A 14,039-nucleotide genomic window follows, 5' to 3' on the forward strand; every position below is an offset into this window, starting at 1 on the left:
ACTCTACTGCCACTCCTGTTCTTTCTTGGTGATCATCCCATGGTACTGGCATCTCCAATACACTGGGGTCTCCCACTGTAACAAGGCTTCACCACTAGCCTCTAACAGGCTCTCTTTATGGGGCCAAGTCTCAACTCTTTTGCATGACCCCTTCAGTCCTGGACCGTCAACTGCCACTGGGGCTGTACCTTCACCAATGGCCTTCCATGACCTCTCACAGTGCCAAGCCTCAGTTGTTGTCCATGACCCCTTCATGTCTTCAAAACCAGTACTACCTGGGTGACTTTTACACATTACCAAGTACAGCCACAGCAGGAGATACAACCTTGGCTATCTCTGGAGCAGAGCTTCTTTGTGCTTTCAGCAAACACTTTCCAGACGATTTCACCTCAGTGATACAGGTTTCTTCTTAATCACCACTAATTTCTTGAATCCAGCTAACCAGCTTCAATCATCCCCGTAGTCTCCTTTTCCTCTTGACTATAAAGTCAGAGCCACGTGGCCGAAGCTGCTGAGTTCTGCTGCTTGTAGGAACTGGAACATGGTCCCCATGTTCTATTACATTATCACTAGCTTCCTCTTTTCCAACTCCTTCACTACCTAAGCTTGGCTGTCCTGGATCTTGCTCTGTAGATTGACCTTGAACTCAGAAACCTACACGGCTGTCTCCTGGGATTAAAGGTGTGTACCACTACATCTGGATTTATAGTTTTTCTTCACCTAGAACTTGCTCTGTACCAGGCTGGCCTTGAACTCAGGTACTTGCTCTGTACCTGCTTGGCTTTATCTCCTGGGATTAAAAGTGTGTACCACCTTGCCTGAATCTGAATTTAGCCAGGTAGGATCTTGCCCCAAAATCCCACTGCCTTAATCTGCTATCTCCTAGAACACAGGATTCAACTCCATTTCTGTATTTGTCAGACTTTGGAAGCTCAGGAGACAGCTATATCAGGCTCCTGTCAGGATGTTCTTCTTGGCATCCACAATATTGTCTGGGTTTGGTGACAGTATATGGGATGGATCCAGGGGTGGGGCCGTCTCCGGATGAGCTTTCCCTCAGTCTCTGCTCCACACTTTGTCTCTGTATTTCCTCCTGTGAATATTTTGTTCTCCCTTTTAAGAAGGACTGAAGAATCTACTCTTTGGTCTTCCAACTTCTTGAGCTTCATGTGGTTTGTGGATTGTATCTTGGGTATTCCCAGCTTTGGGGCTAGTGTCCACTAATCAGTGAGTTCATACCATGTGTGTTCTTTTGTGATTGGGTTACCTCACTCAGGATGATATTTTCTAGTTCCATCCATTTGCCTAAGAAGAGACTTCCTTTTTCAAAGCAATTAATCTAAATCTCTTCACCTTAGCCTCAGGCAGAATCTTTGGACAATGGCAAAAAGCAGCCACATTTTCCCCAAAATACCACAAAATGGTCTCTAGGTCACATACTGAAATTCTTTTTCACTGAACAAAGTCTTCCATATTTCTCCTGGGATAGCCCATTCAGCCTCATTTAAAGCATTCTACTGCTTTCCAAATCCAAAGTCTCAAAAAACATGGTCAGGCCTATTACAGCAATATCCCAGTCCCTGGTACCAACCTCTGTCTTAGGGTTTTACTGCTGTGAACAGACACCATGAATTTGAGCCCAGCCTGAGCTATGAGACCTGACTTAAAACCCTCCAAAACAGGCAACCTTTACATTAGAGCTTGTCAGAATTGTGAACAATCTGAAAGTTATCAGTGTAAATGTTAGATCATCAGTAAGTGTTTTACTTTTTACAATTCTAGAACTGTCTGAATATGAAAACTTTTTAATACTTTTAAAACCATGAACATTATGTTAATGGAAATAGAGGACTTCATGTTCTGTCTAATGTGGAAACTTAAATATGTAAAATTGACTGCACAGTGAAGAATATTTATTGGATCATCTACTATACTTATCTGTTAATATATCTTTTGTTTTAAAGTATTCAGTTGGAAGTTCACTGTTTAATTCCACGTGATACTTATACTACTACCTACCATATGAACAATTGTAGAAATCGTAAACTGACTTTATCACTTACAGATCATGCTATGTTTATGAGCAAGTAGGAAACCATCAAGTACTGTGTGTAATGTACTTGATTTGTTTGTTTGTTTGTTACTAGTCAGACTTTTCATATGCCTGTAAGCACGAGTTTTATCATTGAGCACATCTCTAGCCCTACTGAAGTGCTTGTAACCAGAGCCCTGTGGTAATATTCTTCACCTTTGTTTGTAGCAGTTTTAGTCAGGCTACAGAACATTAGTAATAGCTACCTCTGCTTGTCTGAGGAGTAGGATGTTTGTTTGTTAGGTTGCTCATTGCCTAATGCTGAAATGGCTTAGAGTAGAGTTTCTGCTGATGAGTCAGACGTCCTTTTCCTTTGTGTTTTGTCTCTTCTCTTACTGCCAGATATATAGTGTAGAAAGGTAAAGAAAAGACTAGTCTAGTAAAAGAAAGAAAAAAGTAGCATTTCTATCTTGGTTGGAAGGAAAAATACTGTTAATATGTCATACTGATATAGTGTTTGTATTACATACTCAATAATACTTTCCTTTATCTGAGTTTTGTAATTGGTTTTAAATTATTTATTACTGAAGAGGCTTAGCAAAAATCTGCTAACTTACTCTCTTCTCAGTTTTCAGCTCATGACCTTATTCCATCTCCAAAATTAAAGTCCTCTCAAGGAATGCCAGTCAATGATGATTTATGTTTTAGCAAAAAAAGGTCATCAAGAAACTTATTTCAGAGTAGTCGGGATTTTAACTCAGATTCAATTCCTACATGTGGTGCTGGTAAGTAAATATTTGAAAAAATTGTATTGAACTAAGTTAAAGATTTCTCTAAACTTCATAATCCATTTGAGAGCTTATAGAAAGTAGATATAATCCAATCAGGTTTAATAAATTATGCTTTTATACATAAATAATAAATTAATAAATGCTTATTGAAGGTTGGTTAAAAAACAGACACTTGGACATAATTGTGTTATGAGGTCATAGGTCATCTCATTGTAGGCTGTTAGTAATGTAAGGCCATGGTCACTTAATAAGACACTGATATTTCTTGAGCATCATCCCTACATGTTAGATATGTTTCTTAATGCTAGGGATGTAGCTTTCAAGAAAGGTATAATACTTTGAAAAAGCTAGTATTCTGTGATGGACGTGGTGGTATACACCTTTGATGCTAGTACTCAGGAGGAAGAAACAAACAGATCTCTATGAGTTCCAGGCTAGGCTGGTCTACAAAAGAGTTTCAGGCCAGCCACGACTATTTAGTGAGACCCTGTCTCAAAACCAAAACAACAGAAAAGCATCAATTCTAGTAGAGCAGGGGAACAAATATTAAATCAATTTAAGACATAATAGATGGTGATGTAGAAGAGGAACAGGAATATTTTAAACAGTTCTATTCAGGAGGAGAATATTTGAAGCAAACTAGATGTGAAGAGTGAAGAGCAAATGATTTCAGGGCAGAATAACCAAGATGGTCGAGTGGAATGAAAGTGTAAAACTTAAAGGCCTCAGTGTAAGACCTCTTAGACTGCCTAGTGAACTAGCCTGTCCTGAGAAGAATTTTGAAGTAGTACTATCACTTGCCGTTTCTCTGCCGTGCATTTTGGATGTTATGTTCAAGCAGGTGAAAGGAGGCAAAGGGCAAAAGAGGGAGAACTGAATGAGTTCCTTGTCAGAATCCTGGCTCAGGTTTATAGAGGCTTTAACCAGCACAGCAGTGACTGTAGTGACAAGCGATTATATTCTGGTTACATGTCATAGGTAAAGTTGACCTGATTTGCTGATAGATTCCTCACAGAAAGCAAGAAAAGGGAAGTAAAAAGGAATCTAAGAATTGCCAGAGAAATTGGAAAGATGTTTAATTGTGTAGTTATCATAGAAAGAGGTATTTAGCTGACTATAGTGGCATATGCTTTCAATCCCAGCACTCAAGAGGCAGATGAACTCACTATGTAGACCAGGCTGGCCTTGAATTCACAGATCTTCCTGCCTCTGCTGTTTCCTGAGTGCTCTATGAGCTGTGAAAGGCAGAATTTTTCTTATTTTCATGTACCTGTGCCTCTGTGTGTGTGTGTGTGTGTGTGTGTGTGTGTGTGTGTGTGTGTGTGTGTGTGTGTGTGTGTGTGTGTGTGTGTGTGTGTGTGTGTATGTGTGTTTGGCCTCCTAAGTGAAGCAAGCAAGAAACGGATGACATTTGCCATTGGAAAATTCTATAATCTTGAGTTAAATTCCAGAATATAATCTTACCAATATTTATGAAATATGTATCATAAAATAACCTTTACTTTAACTTTGTTCCTCCATGCCTTCTTTTTTCAAAGGTAATACTGCAACTCTTCAGACAAATCTTCCCGGGAAATGTGGGCAACTTGGATTGTCACAGATAGGTTGTAAAACTGGCAGTGTGGGTTCTGACTTACAGTTCCTGGGGACACCCAATGGCCATCAAGATAAAGGTATAAGCTCCAGATTTACAAAGCAACATTATTTATGTTACATATTATAAGTAACACTTATAATGTTATCTATAATGTTACACCAGCATCATTATGACACTAACTCACACACTAGTTTGACCATAATGAAAACTTGTTAGAATTTAATGATATTAAGATTTTTTATAATTATTCTAAAATGTTACTTTTTAATCTTGATTTAAATATGACCAAACTTATGATAAAGGCTAACATGAATTGAAAGTAACATTAAGGGTTGGGGATTTATCAGCAAGCGCAAGGCCCTGGGTTCAGTCCTCAGCTCCGGGGGAAAAAAAAAGAAAGTAACATTAATTAAATAGTACTATGAACGTGCATTTATTTAAATTAAAGCTACATAGAATTTATTGTATTCTTAGGAACTAAATAACTTCCTGCCAGGTTGTTTCAGATAAGCTGGACATGGTAACTTATGCCTGTGATCCCAGCACTTGGGACAGGGCAGGAAAATTACCATGACATAAAAATAAAGTCTGGGTCAACTGGCAATACAGGGTGAGACCTTATGGTTCTTTCCACCCCCATGGACCCTTGACTGACAATGCTCACGTGAGCAACAGGGGCAGAGGCTTCAGAAGCCCTGAGTGTATACCTATAGAGAATACCACACTGGGTCTGGCTAACAGGAGGCAACTTTACTTTGGGTGATTCAAGGCTTATAAAGTTTTGGGGATCTGAGGGTAGGAACATCCAGGATGAGCAAAGGTCATTGGCTGAGGAATTAGGGTACTGAGATGCCTCATTACCATGGGAAAGCATTTCAAGAATCTCAGGTGCTAGCTAAATGGGTTCTTATCAGGAGAAAGGAAATTGATCCTCTAATCTACAGATTCTCAGGTAGAGGGGTGTGGAGGGTTAGAATGCTTCTGACAAGGTGAGAGGAGAAACCCTGCCAGTTCATATTGAGCCAAGCTTTGAGGTAGATGTTGACCTTATTAGCAGAGTTTTCCCACAAGAGCCTATTTCAAAAGGAAAAAATGTAGAGAGAGGTGTAAGAGGATGATATAAACAAATAGTAGTAGAATTGGTCTGACTCTTATGGTAGCTTAGTACAACCCTGCTTGCCTAGAACACAGGCTCTGGGTTTCACCCAAGAACCATTATTTAAAAAAAAAAAAACAAGGTAGAATTTTGGAGTAAGAAGTTCAAGTCCAGCATAGGCTACGCAGTAAGTTTGAAGGCGCTTCCCAACCAACAGAAACAAAAACTAGGACAAAAGTAATGCAGAAACAAAGATAAGATCATAGAATTAAATCAAACTTACCAATAATTACCACCAACATAAATAGGAAAAACTTACCATTTGGATTATAGTGATGGGACTGGAAAGATGGCTCAGTTGTTATTTGTCGTGTAAGCATGTGTACCTTTAATCTCAATCTCTAGCACCTGTATAAATTCCAGACACAGGAGTGTGCCCTGTAATGCCAGTATTGGCAAGACAGAGGGTGATTCTTCTGTTTAGTACAGCCTGTTGCTTTCAGAGTGCTTCATCCTAGTTCAAAAATAAAGTGGAGAGCAAGCAGTTAAGGACCACAACTGACTTAAACTTCTGTTCTCCACATGCATTTGCATGGACTAAGTATATAAAGAAATGCAATCAGATGGGTTCTTCCTCTGAAATGCTGCATAATGTGTGTGCGTTGGGTTGGGGGATGCTAATGAGAGGGATACAGCTCCATGGTTGATAATTTGCTTAACATGTGAAAGACTCTTTACTAAATGCAACACACATTTAAGTTGGAGAGAAAAGAAAATGTGGGAAAGGTACGATAGACATATGCTCAAAAAATAAATATGTTGATATGGAAATATGTCCACCAAAATTAAAATAAGTCACTAAAAATATTCTTTTTGAATATATATTTGATATAAATGCATATATATGCTTGTATATATACAATTTTATAAAATTACAAGAAGAAAATAACTACTAATGTAGTAGAAAATTTCAGTAGGCTAAGAAAGCTTTGGATATGAAGATGTGAAGTGTTTTTCTCAAGGCTTTTGCCAACACCATCCCAAAATAGAAATGTTGTATGGGGGAATCTAAATGTGAAAGGGAAAAAGCCTTTGAACTCTGAGATGATGGATGTGTGCATGTAAATAACATACACTCTTTGTTTTGTTACAGTATGTGCTAGCCTTAATTTTGGCAGTAAGTCACAGCAAACATTTGGTAGTCAATCAGAACGAACTTCTTCATACTCTGGTTCAAATGCAAGCCCAGGACCTTTTATCCTTCCATCCTATCCTCTCTCATCACCTCGAACTAGTCCAAAGCACGCATCTCCTCTTTCTGTATCTCCAAAGAAGTCTCAGGATAATTCCATTAGTTTCTCCAACTCTTGGCCTCTTAAGAGCTTCGAAGGACTATCAAAGCCAAGTCCACAGAAAAAGCTTGCCAACCAGAAATCATCCGACCCTACAGGTAGGAGCAATGGTAAAGATCAGTGTTTTACTCAAGTTTATTTATGTTTTAATTAATGCTTTGAGGTTAATATATAACATTATTAAATTTTAAAACCTGGCTAATTATGTTTTTCCTCTGGCCTACAAATAAATATTTAGGCAGTATATAATATACTTAATAGAGCAAATAAACAGTAAAAAATTGATTTGAAATGGCCATTTCTTTACTTATATTGCCACTTTAAGATTTTTTTTAGAACTAGAAAAGTAACAGTTTTGTAGTATAAAAGAACATGTTGCAAGTTTTTCACATTGAAAATATAAAAATCCTTCATATTTTACTATGATACCTATACCTATTCATGTATTTGACATTCATTAAATGTTTATTATTTGCTAAAAAAAGATTGTAAAGAATTTTCTCTTGTTACTAACTAAAATATTCTCTCATAATATCTTACACCTTGCTGGGCATGATGACACATGTCTTTAATCCCAGCATTTGGAAGGTAGAGGCAGGCATATCTCTGAGTTTCAGGCCTGCCTGGTCTACAGAGTAAGTCCAGAACAGCTAAGTTTCTGCTACACAGAGAAACCCTGTCTTGAAAGCACAGAAACAAATCAATTATAATAATAATATCTTATGCCATAATCATGGCATTAGCAGGTAAATTCATTTAGACAAATCCAGTTTCCAAATAAACTCTATTTAAAGGCATTCCCTATATCCTAAATGCCTTTCTATCCTCAGCCTCTGAGCTACGTTGGTCTGCTTTTAAGTTACTCACAAACCTAGAGTTCACTTTATAACCATAAGCTCAATGATTTTCTACTCAGCCTATTAATTATATCACAATATTCTCTTCACACTGACCCTTCATACCTTTCTATTAATTTGTTTGTTCTCCATATAAGATCAAATATCATATTAAAGAGACAGATTTTGGTCTGTGGGTGTAACATATTGGTAGAGCTCTTGCTCTTAATATATGTGAAGTGTTGAGTTTGATCCCTAAAATCTCAAGAGAGAGAGAGAGAGAGAGAGAGAGAGAGAGAGAGAGAGAGAGAGAGAGAGCTAGCTTGTTCTTCCCAGTTTCCAATGCTGCTTAACATATACCAGTCACTTAAATACTGTTTGTATAATTAAATGAGACCAAATGTGTTAACTTTCTGGCTTATTTTGGACTTTACCATTAACAAATATTAGTTATAACTCCAAATGTAGCTTAATATATAGTATTTATATAATTTGAAGGATTTCATACACTTATTTTTTGTTTGAATAGTGATGCTTTTATTTCATCTTTCTAATATAGTCTTTAATATAAGATAATATATTCCTTAATTTAAAATAACTGCATTCTAAATACTTATGACTCAAACATACTTCCCGTGAAAATAAGAGAAAACAAAATATATATGTTTTGTATGCAGGAGAAAATTTTCAAGAAAAAACTACTCCAGTTCAACTTATACCTTCCTTGGTGAGATCACCTTCTTCCCGAAGAGGCCTAAATGGGACAAAACCTGTCCCTCCCATACCAAGGGGAATAAGCCTTTTGCCTGATAAAGCTGACTTAAGCACAGTGGGACACATAAAGAAGCAGCCTGATGGTATTTGGAAAAGTGAAAAAGATAATCTTACAATTGATCTTTCAGAATTGAATTTCAGAGATAAAGATTTGGATCAGGAAGAGGTGAGAACCGTTATCATATTTAATCATTAAAAAACTTTTATATTTTGTAATATAGTCAGCACACAATGGGAAAAGTATTACTTTTAATACCGTAACGGTTTTTTTCTTCTTTATAAAAAGTAATTCATGTTTGGGGCTGGCAGTGTAAGTCACCTGTAGCTCACTTTAGAAGTTCCGTATGTTGACCCATTACTTTGAAGTGTAGCCCTTGCAGGTTTTATGTAAATGTCCCATTCTATGAAGGGGCTTAATCCTTTTACCCTCTCTAGAATCTGGAGAGCTGGAGTAGCCGACTAGCTTCTTTTACTTGGAATCTGTGATTTCAGAGTCACTGATTGAGTATTAATTGCATCCATACAACATATTCAATCTTTTGCCTTTTGCCAAAAAGTGTCATGGTTAATAATAGTGGAACACTGTCTTCATAGCAATTCACAGCCTTATAGGTTGTTTATGAATTAACCCAGGCAATGAAATCTGGCTTTTCTTCTTCTTCTATTTTGTTTGTACTAGATGGAGGGTTGGCTAATTAATGAAGTTCAAAAATCTAAGGATAGCTCTTACACATATAAGAATTGATCTTATGAGTTGTTTCCTTTTTCTTTTTCTTAGATGCAGAGCTCTCTTAGGTCCCTTCGTAATAGTGCAGCTAAGAAAAGAGCCAAACTGAGTGGCAGCAGCAGTACCTCTGATGTCGACAGTCCCGACTCTGCCATGAAGCTTGAGCTGACCATTGACTCCCCATCCCGATCCTCCTCTCCAAACATCAGCTCTTACAGTGAAAGTGGAGTTTATAGCCAAGAATCATTGACCTCTTCTCTTTCTACGACTCCCCAGGGGAAGAGAATAATGTATTTTATTTTCCGACATGTTGATATTCACCAATAATTTGTGATCTAGACATCTAACATTGTATCTAGGAAAGAAGTAAAGCTATTTAATTTTTCTTAAAATGTTTAAATATACTGGATGTAGTGGCATATGCCTTTAATCCTAGTACTGGGGAGGCAGAGGCATGTAGATCTCTGTGAGCTTGAGTTTAGACTGGTCTTTATAACAAACTCCAGGCTAGCTAGGGCTACATATACCACATTTCAAACAAAACCAAGCAGTTTAGAACCCTTAAACAGTTTAATACCTTTAAAGCACAGTGTAGAATTTTACCACTGGCACCTTGCTTACTTTTAGTGGAGTAGGGATAGAAAGAGAATGTGACCGTAACTGTAACCTTGTTATTATGGGCCTTGTATCAAATGCTCCAGTTGTTTCCCTAAGATTTATTCTGATATTCTTTGTTCCTTAGCTATTTTCTGGGTCATTTGCTTTTTTTCCAGTTGACTTATTTTTATTTTTAGGTCAGCACAAGTTCACTCTAGGTTATGGGTAGGCTCTGCACAGCTGTTGACCCACTGTTGTTTATAGTTTATTTCCATTATCTTATAAAGCTTCAGTCTCCATGCTTGTAGCTCATTTAGCCCAGTGAGGATTTGGCCTGCCTGCATTAACAGTTCTGAGATTCAAGTCCTGGCTACCTTATACCTACATTCCCAGAAAACCTCTGCTCTGAAAAAGTGACCTCACCCCGGATTCTGGGCATTTCTGTGACTTCATAGTCACAGAATACTTCATTTGAAGTACTTCTCCCTTTGTTTGGGACCGAAAGTCAATAGTAGAAATGCCATGACGTGGGTAGATAGATGTATATTTAAACAGTTACTAAATAGTTTATTCTAGTGATAATGTAATTTTATACTCCTATTGGTAATGTGAAAGTTATGACTGTTGCTCCTTCTTGCTAAAATTTGATGTCAGTCTTTTGTTTTCATTTGACTTTGTAATATACAGCTATCAGAATTACTTAAGATTGTCTTCAATTTGATAAACCTCTCCCAAATAAGTAGAGACTGCCAAAATATCAGCAATATAGAATTTAACAGAATTTTTATGTTTAATTTTAGAAATTTGTCTTATCCTATAGTTTTCTCCTTCACATTTTTAACTTAAATCATAACTTATACTCAGAAACCTTTTATTCCTGGAAATTCCTTCACTGTTCCTACATAGAATATTGGAATATATTTATATAATGTATCTAGAATGACTTTAACAAAGTAACAACTTATAATGAGCATTAAACATGTCATTTTTAGACTCTTTTAGACCAATGTCCTTCCTTAGTACTCTAAGAAGATGAAATTTTGTGTTGTAACTCTTACAGTTGCAACATAATGTTAAATTTCAAACCAATTGGGAAGAGAAGTTCATTTTATATTTCTAACATGTAGAAGTATGTCTCAGTTATTTTCTTCAAATGTTGAACTCTTTTAGATAAGATTGACCTCATTACCTTTAATGAAGTTATGATTTTTACATTTTGAGTTTCACAGCTTTGGAATACAGTCATTTGGGGGATGTGGATGATCCTGGGAATCGAACAGGGGCTTGCAGCTGCTCGAGAAAAGCATGGAATCCCCTGACGACAACTGCAGCCCTTTTATGGTTCAGGGTTTTGTTTTGTTTTATTTGTTTTAATGGTTTTGCCAAGTTGTCTAGGCTGCTATATAGTCTAGGATGGCTTTACTCTTGGAATTCTCCTGCCTCAGCTTCCTGAGTATAGAATAATTATTCTTAACCAACTAGTATCTTGCCTCAAGGATCATGAGCAAAGAACATCACTATCTCCTGAGATAAGTCATCTCTCAGTGAGTTGAAAGAGAAACAGGGTTGAAAACTATACTTTTAGAATGAAGATTTTTCTTTCATCCAGCTAAAACATACTCAGTATGATTTTACATTTCCAGTAGTCTAGAGAAATGGCTCTTTCAAAAGCTTCAATATAAGCCATTGAGATGCCTTACTCTCCAGGTAATGGTGCTTAACATCACCCACATAGTGGAAGGAAAGAAACAGTTTCTGACCACCACATATACACTGTTGCACAAATGCACTCACACATATATACATACATTTGTGGACACAAAATAAATATTAAAATTTTAATTACTTAATTTGATTTCGTAATAGGACCAATGGAAAATATATGTGGTAACTAGTTAGTAAATTGTGTTGCTTTGTGAAATGTCTGTCACTCATCGTATTATAACATTTACTAGATTTCTTTCCTTTCCAGATTTAATATTATTTAATGATGAAGGTGTACTTTCTTTGTTAAGCAAGGCCCTTGGGCCTTCATAATATGTGAATGGTAGAGCAAAGAAAAGTTTTAAGAAAATGGCATTTACAAAACTCAGTTTTTGTATTGTTCATAATACAGTCCAGTCTCTATTTCTCTCCTTATAATGGTAGATTACATGTGTATAGTAATTTAGGAGATGATCTGCTTACTTTATGCTTCAGGCAGTAAAAAGTACTTAGCTGGTCCAGGCATGGTCATATACAAGTTTAATCCTGTTTTGTTTGGGAGACAGAAGCAAACGAATCTCTGTGAGCCTTGATAGTGAATTGAAGGACAGCCAAGAGTACATAGTGAGACTTAGTGTTAAAGTCAAACCAAGTGACTCTATACAAACAACACATCTTTTTAGCCATATCTTTTCATTCTTGTTTTCATGTTTACCTAGAACCCTAATGAGTTAAGGAAAAGAATATACAATAAGTGATATGAGTGTTGGAATGTTGCACAGTTCTGAATTGTAAATGTTTATTGAAATTACTTTGTTTCATTAGGTCAGACATATTTCCAACATTTGGATCAAAACCCTGTTCAACAAGACTTTCTTCTGCAAAGAAGATCTCCTCTGCTGCTGAACAGAGTTCCAGTGCAGGTATTCTATGTTTTTGTGAATATGCTTTATAAAGAATATGATTGTTTTATAATATAAAAAAAGATAGTATTTTAGATTTAGTTTTTGTACTTAATAGTTTGTAACTAATCATAACTTTGATTGGGAAAAAAATATTTACTTGACCCAGTCATTGGTCTTGATACGCCAGATTCCTTCATGAGATATTTTGTTTAATCAGTGTGCATTGAGACCTGACTGTCAGCATTTTGAGAGCTCTCTTCCTCCTTCTATTATATAACATAATTCAAGAATACCAGGTATTTCAGATGACAATAGATATATTCACCTAGTTACTACTAGCTGATAATAGGTAACTATTATTTGTTAACATGTACATGGACTAGTAAATATGTTTGTATGCTTATATTACAGTTTTCTGAACCTGAGATTATCACTTCTCATAAAATACCTTTAGAAATTAGTAATCATTTTGAAAAATATTTATACTCTGTTAAAAGTTGAACCTGGATATGACTTCTTGATGATTAGTAAAACTATATTGAATCATGGTTAAATTATACCAAACTGGGCTATACTTTTATATGATTTCATGTAAAAACTACTAGCAATTTTAGAGGTGATTTATAATTACCTGTATATGATTATTTATTTATAAGATAATTAACTTTCTGTTTTTAGACATGTTTTAGTTTTATCATTTTTAATCCCACCTCCACAGCTTTCTTTCACAATTCCTATTCCTTACCTAGCTAGCCTGCTCAACTGCACAGTTTCAGGCTGTTCCACTCATAGTCCATTTCCTTGTAAACTATATTGTTGATTGTTCAACGATCTGATTCCTGCTGACCTTTCCCAGTTCATTTTTACTCTTTTTCCTTTCTTCCTATCAGATCACTTGACTCAGTCATTCAGACCAGGTAGACTCAGAGCACATTTGGTCCACTTTCTATCCTTTAGCATTTATACACATTTCTTGTGGTTGAAATGTATACCCATCCCACACCTGGCTCAGTTGCTTTCTCTGTTTCACAGACAGTACTGATAACCAACCTTTTTTGGTTTTTTGGTTATATGTTTTATAATGTTGTATTGCAAATAAGATTTTTGCATGTATGTTTGGTTCTCTTGTGTGGTCATGTACATACTAGGCAAGTCCTTTACCACTGAGCCACATGCTCATTTATGCTACTGCATTTATATATTTTTTCTTTAACTCTCAAATTCTTTTTAGAATTATTATTTTCATGTAGTCTCTGTGTAACACTAACAGGAACTGACAGTACCTGTTCCTTAGCCTCCTGAATGCTGAGGTTATAAGCATGTGCCACTGAGTCCAGGCAACTCTCAGATTCTTGGTTTCCAATGATTGTATTCCTCAGTTAACTGCCAAGTGCCTGACCTAATCTTGAATACTTGACTTAAATGAGTGTGCTTGGCTTTCTGGCTTGCAAAAGCTAATATTCAACATCGAGACATATACTCAACATGCAGAGTCACTATTTACTAGCTTTAGTGTATTAAAGAACACCACTATAATTCCAAATTAATATATAATAATAGTCACACCCTGTACAAATTAACCACTCTGCAACCTTGTTTCTCAATCTAATCAGAAAGAGCTGGAGAAG

The 14,039-nt window shown here is 36.3% G+C and overlaps 1 protein-coding gene across 4 annotated transcripts in view; it reads left to right on the forward strand.

Annotated features, from left to right (window-relative positions):
- Positions 1 to 14,039, forward strand: part of Togaram1 (TOG array regulator of axonemal microtubules 1) — a 62,985-nt gene that overhangs the window by 12,860 nt on the left and 36,086 nt on the right. For all 4 annotated transcript variants that reach the window (XR_004388485.1, XM_032907830.1, XM_032907831.1 and 1 more), the window contains exons 2-7: positions 2,661 to 2,817; positions 4,362 to 4,496; positions 6,670 to 6,966; positions 8,382 to 8,644; positions 9,257 to 9,495; positions 12,332 to 12,429. Coding sequence is in view for 3 of the 4 variants with exons in the window: in XM_032907830.1 (XP_032763721.1) it covers positions 2,661 to 2,817; positions 4,362 to 4,496; positions 6,670 to 6,966; positions 8,382 to 8,644; positions 9,257 to 9,495; positions 12,332 to 12,429 (1,189 nt within the window). In the remaining variant the exon portion in view is untranslated. The remainder of the gene's footprint in view (positions 1 to 2,660; positions 2,818 to 4,361; positions 4,497 to 6,669; positions 6,967 to 8,381; positions 8,645 to 9,256; positions 9,496 to 12,331; positions 12,430 to 14,039) is intronic.

The sequence above is a fragment of the Rattus rattus genome, chromosome 7 (genome assembly GCF_011064425.1).
Source record: "Rattus rattus isolate New Zealand chromosome 7, Rrattus_CSIRO_v1, whole genome shotgun sequence".
In the NCBI taxonomy this organism is placed as follows: domain Eukaryota; kingdom Metazoa; phylum Chordata; class Mammalia; order Rodentia; family Muridae; genus Rattus; species Rattus rattus.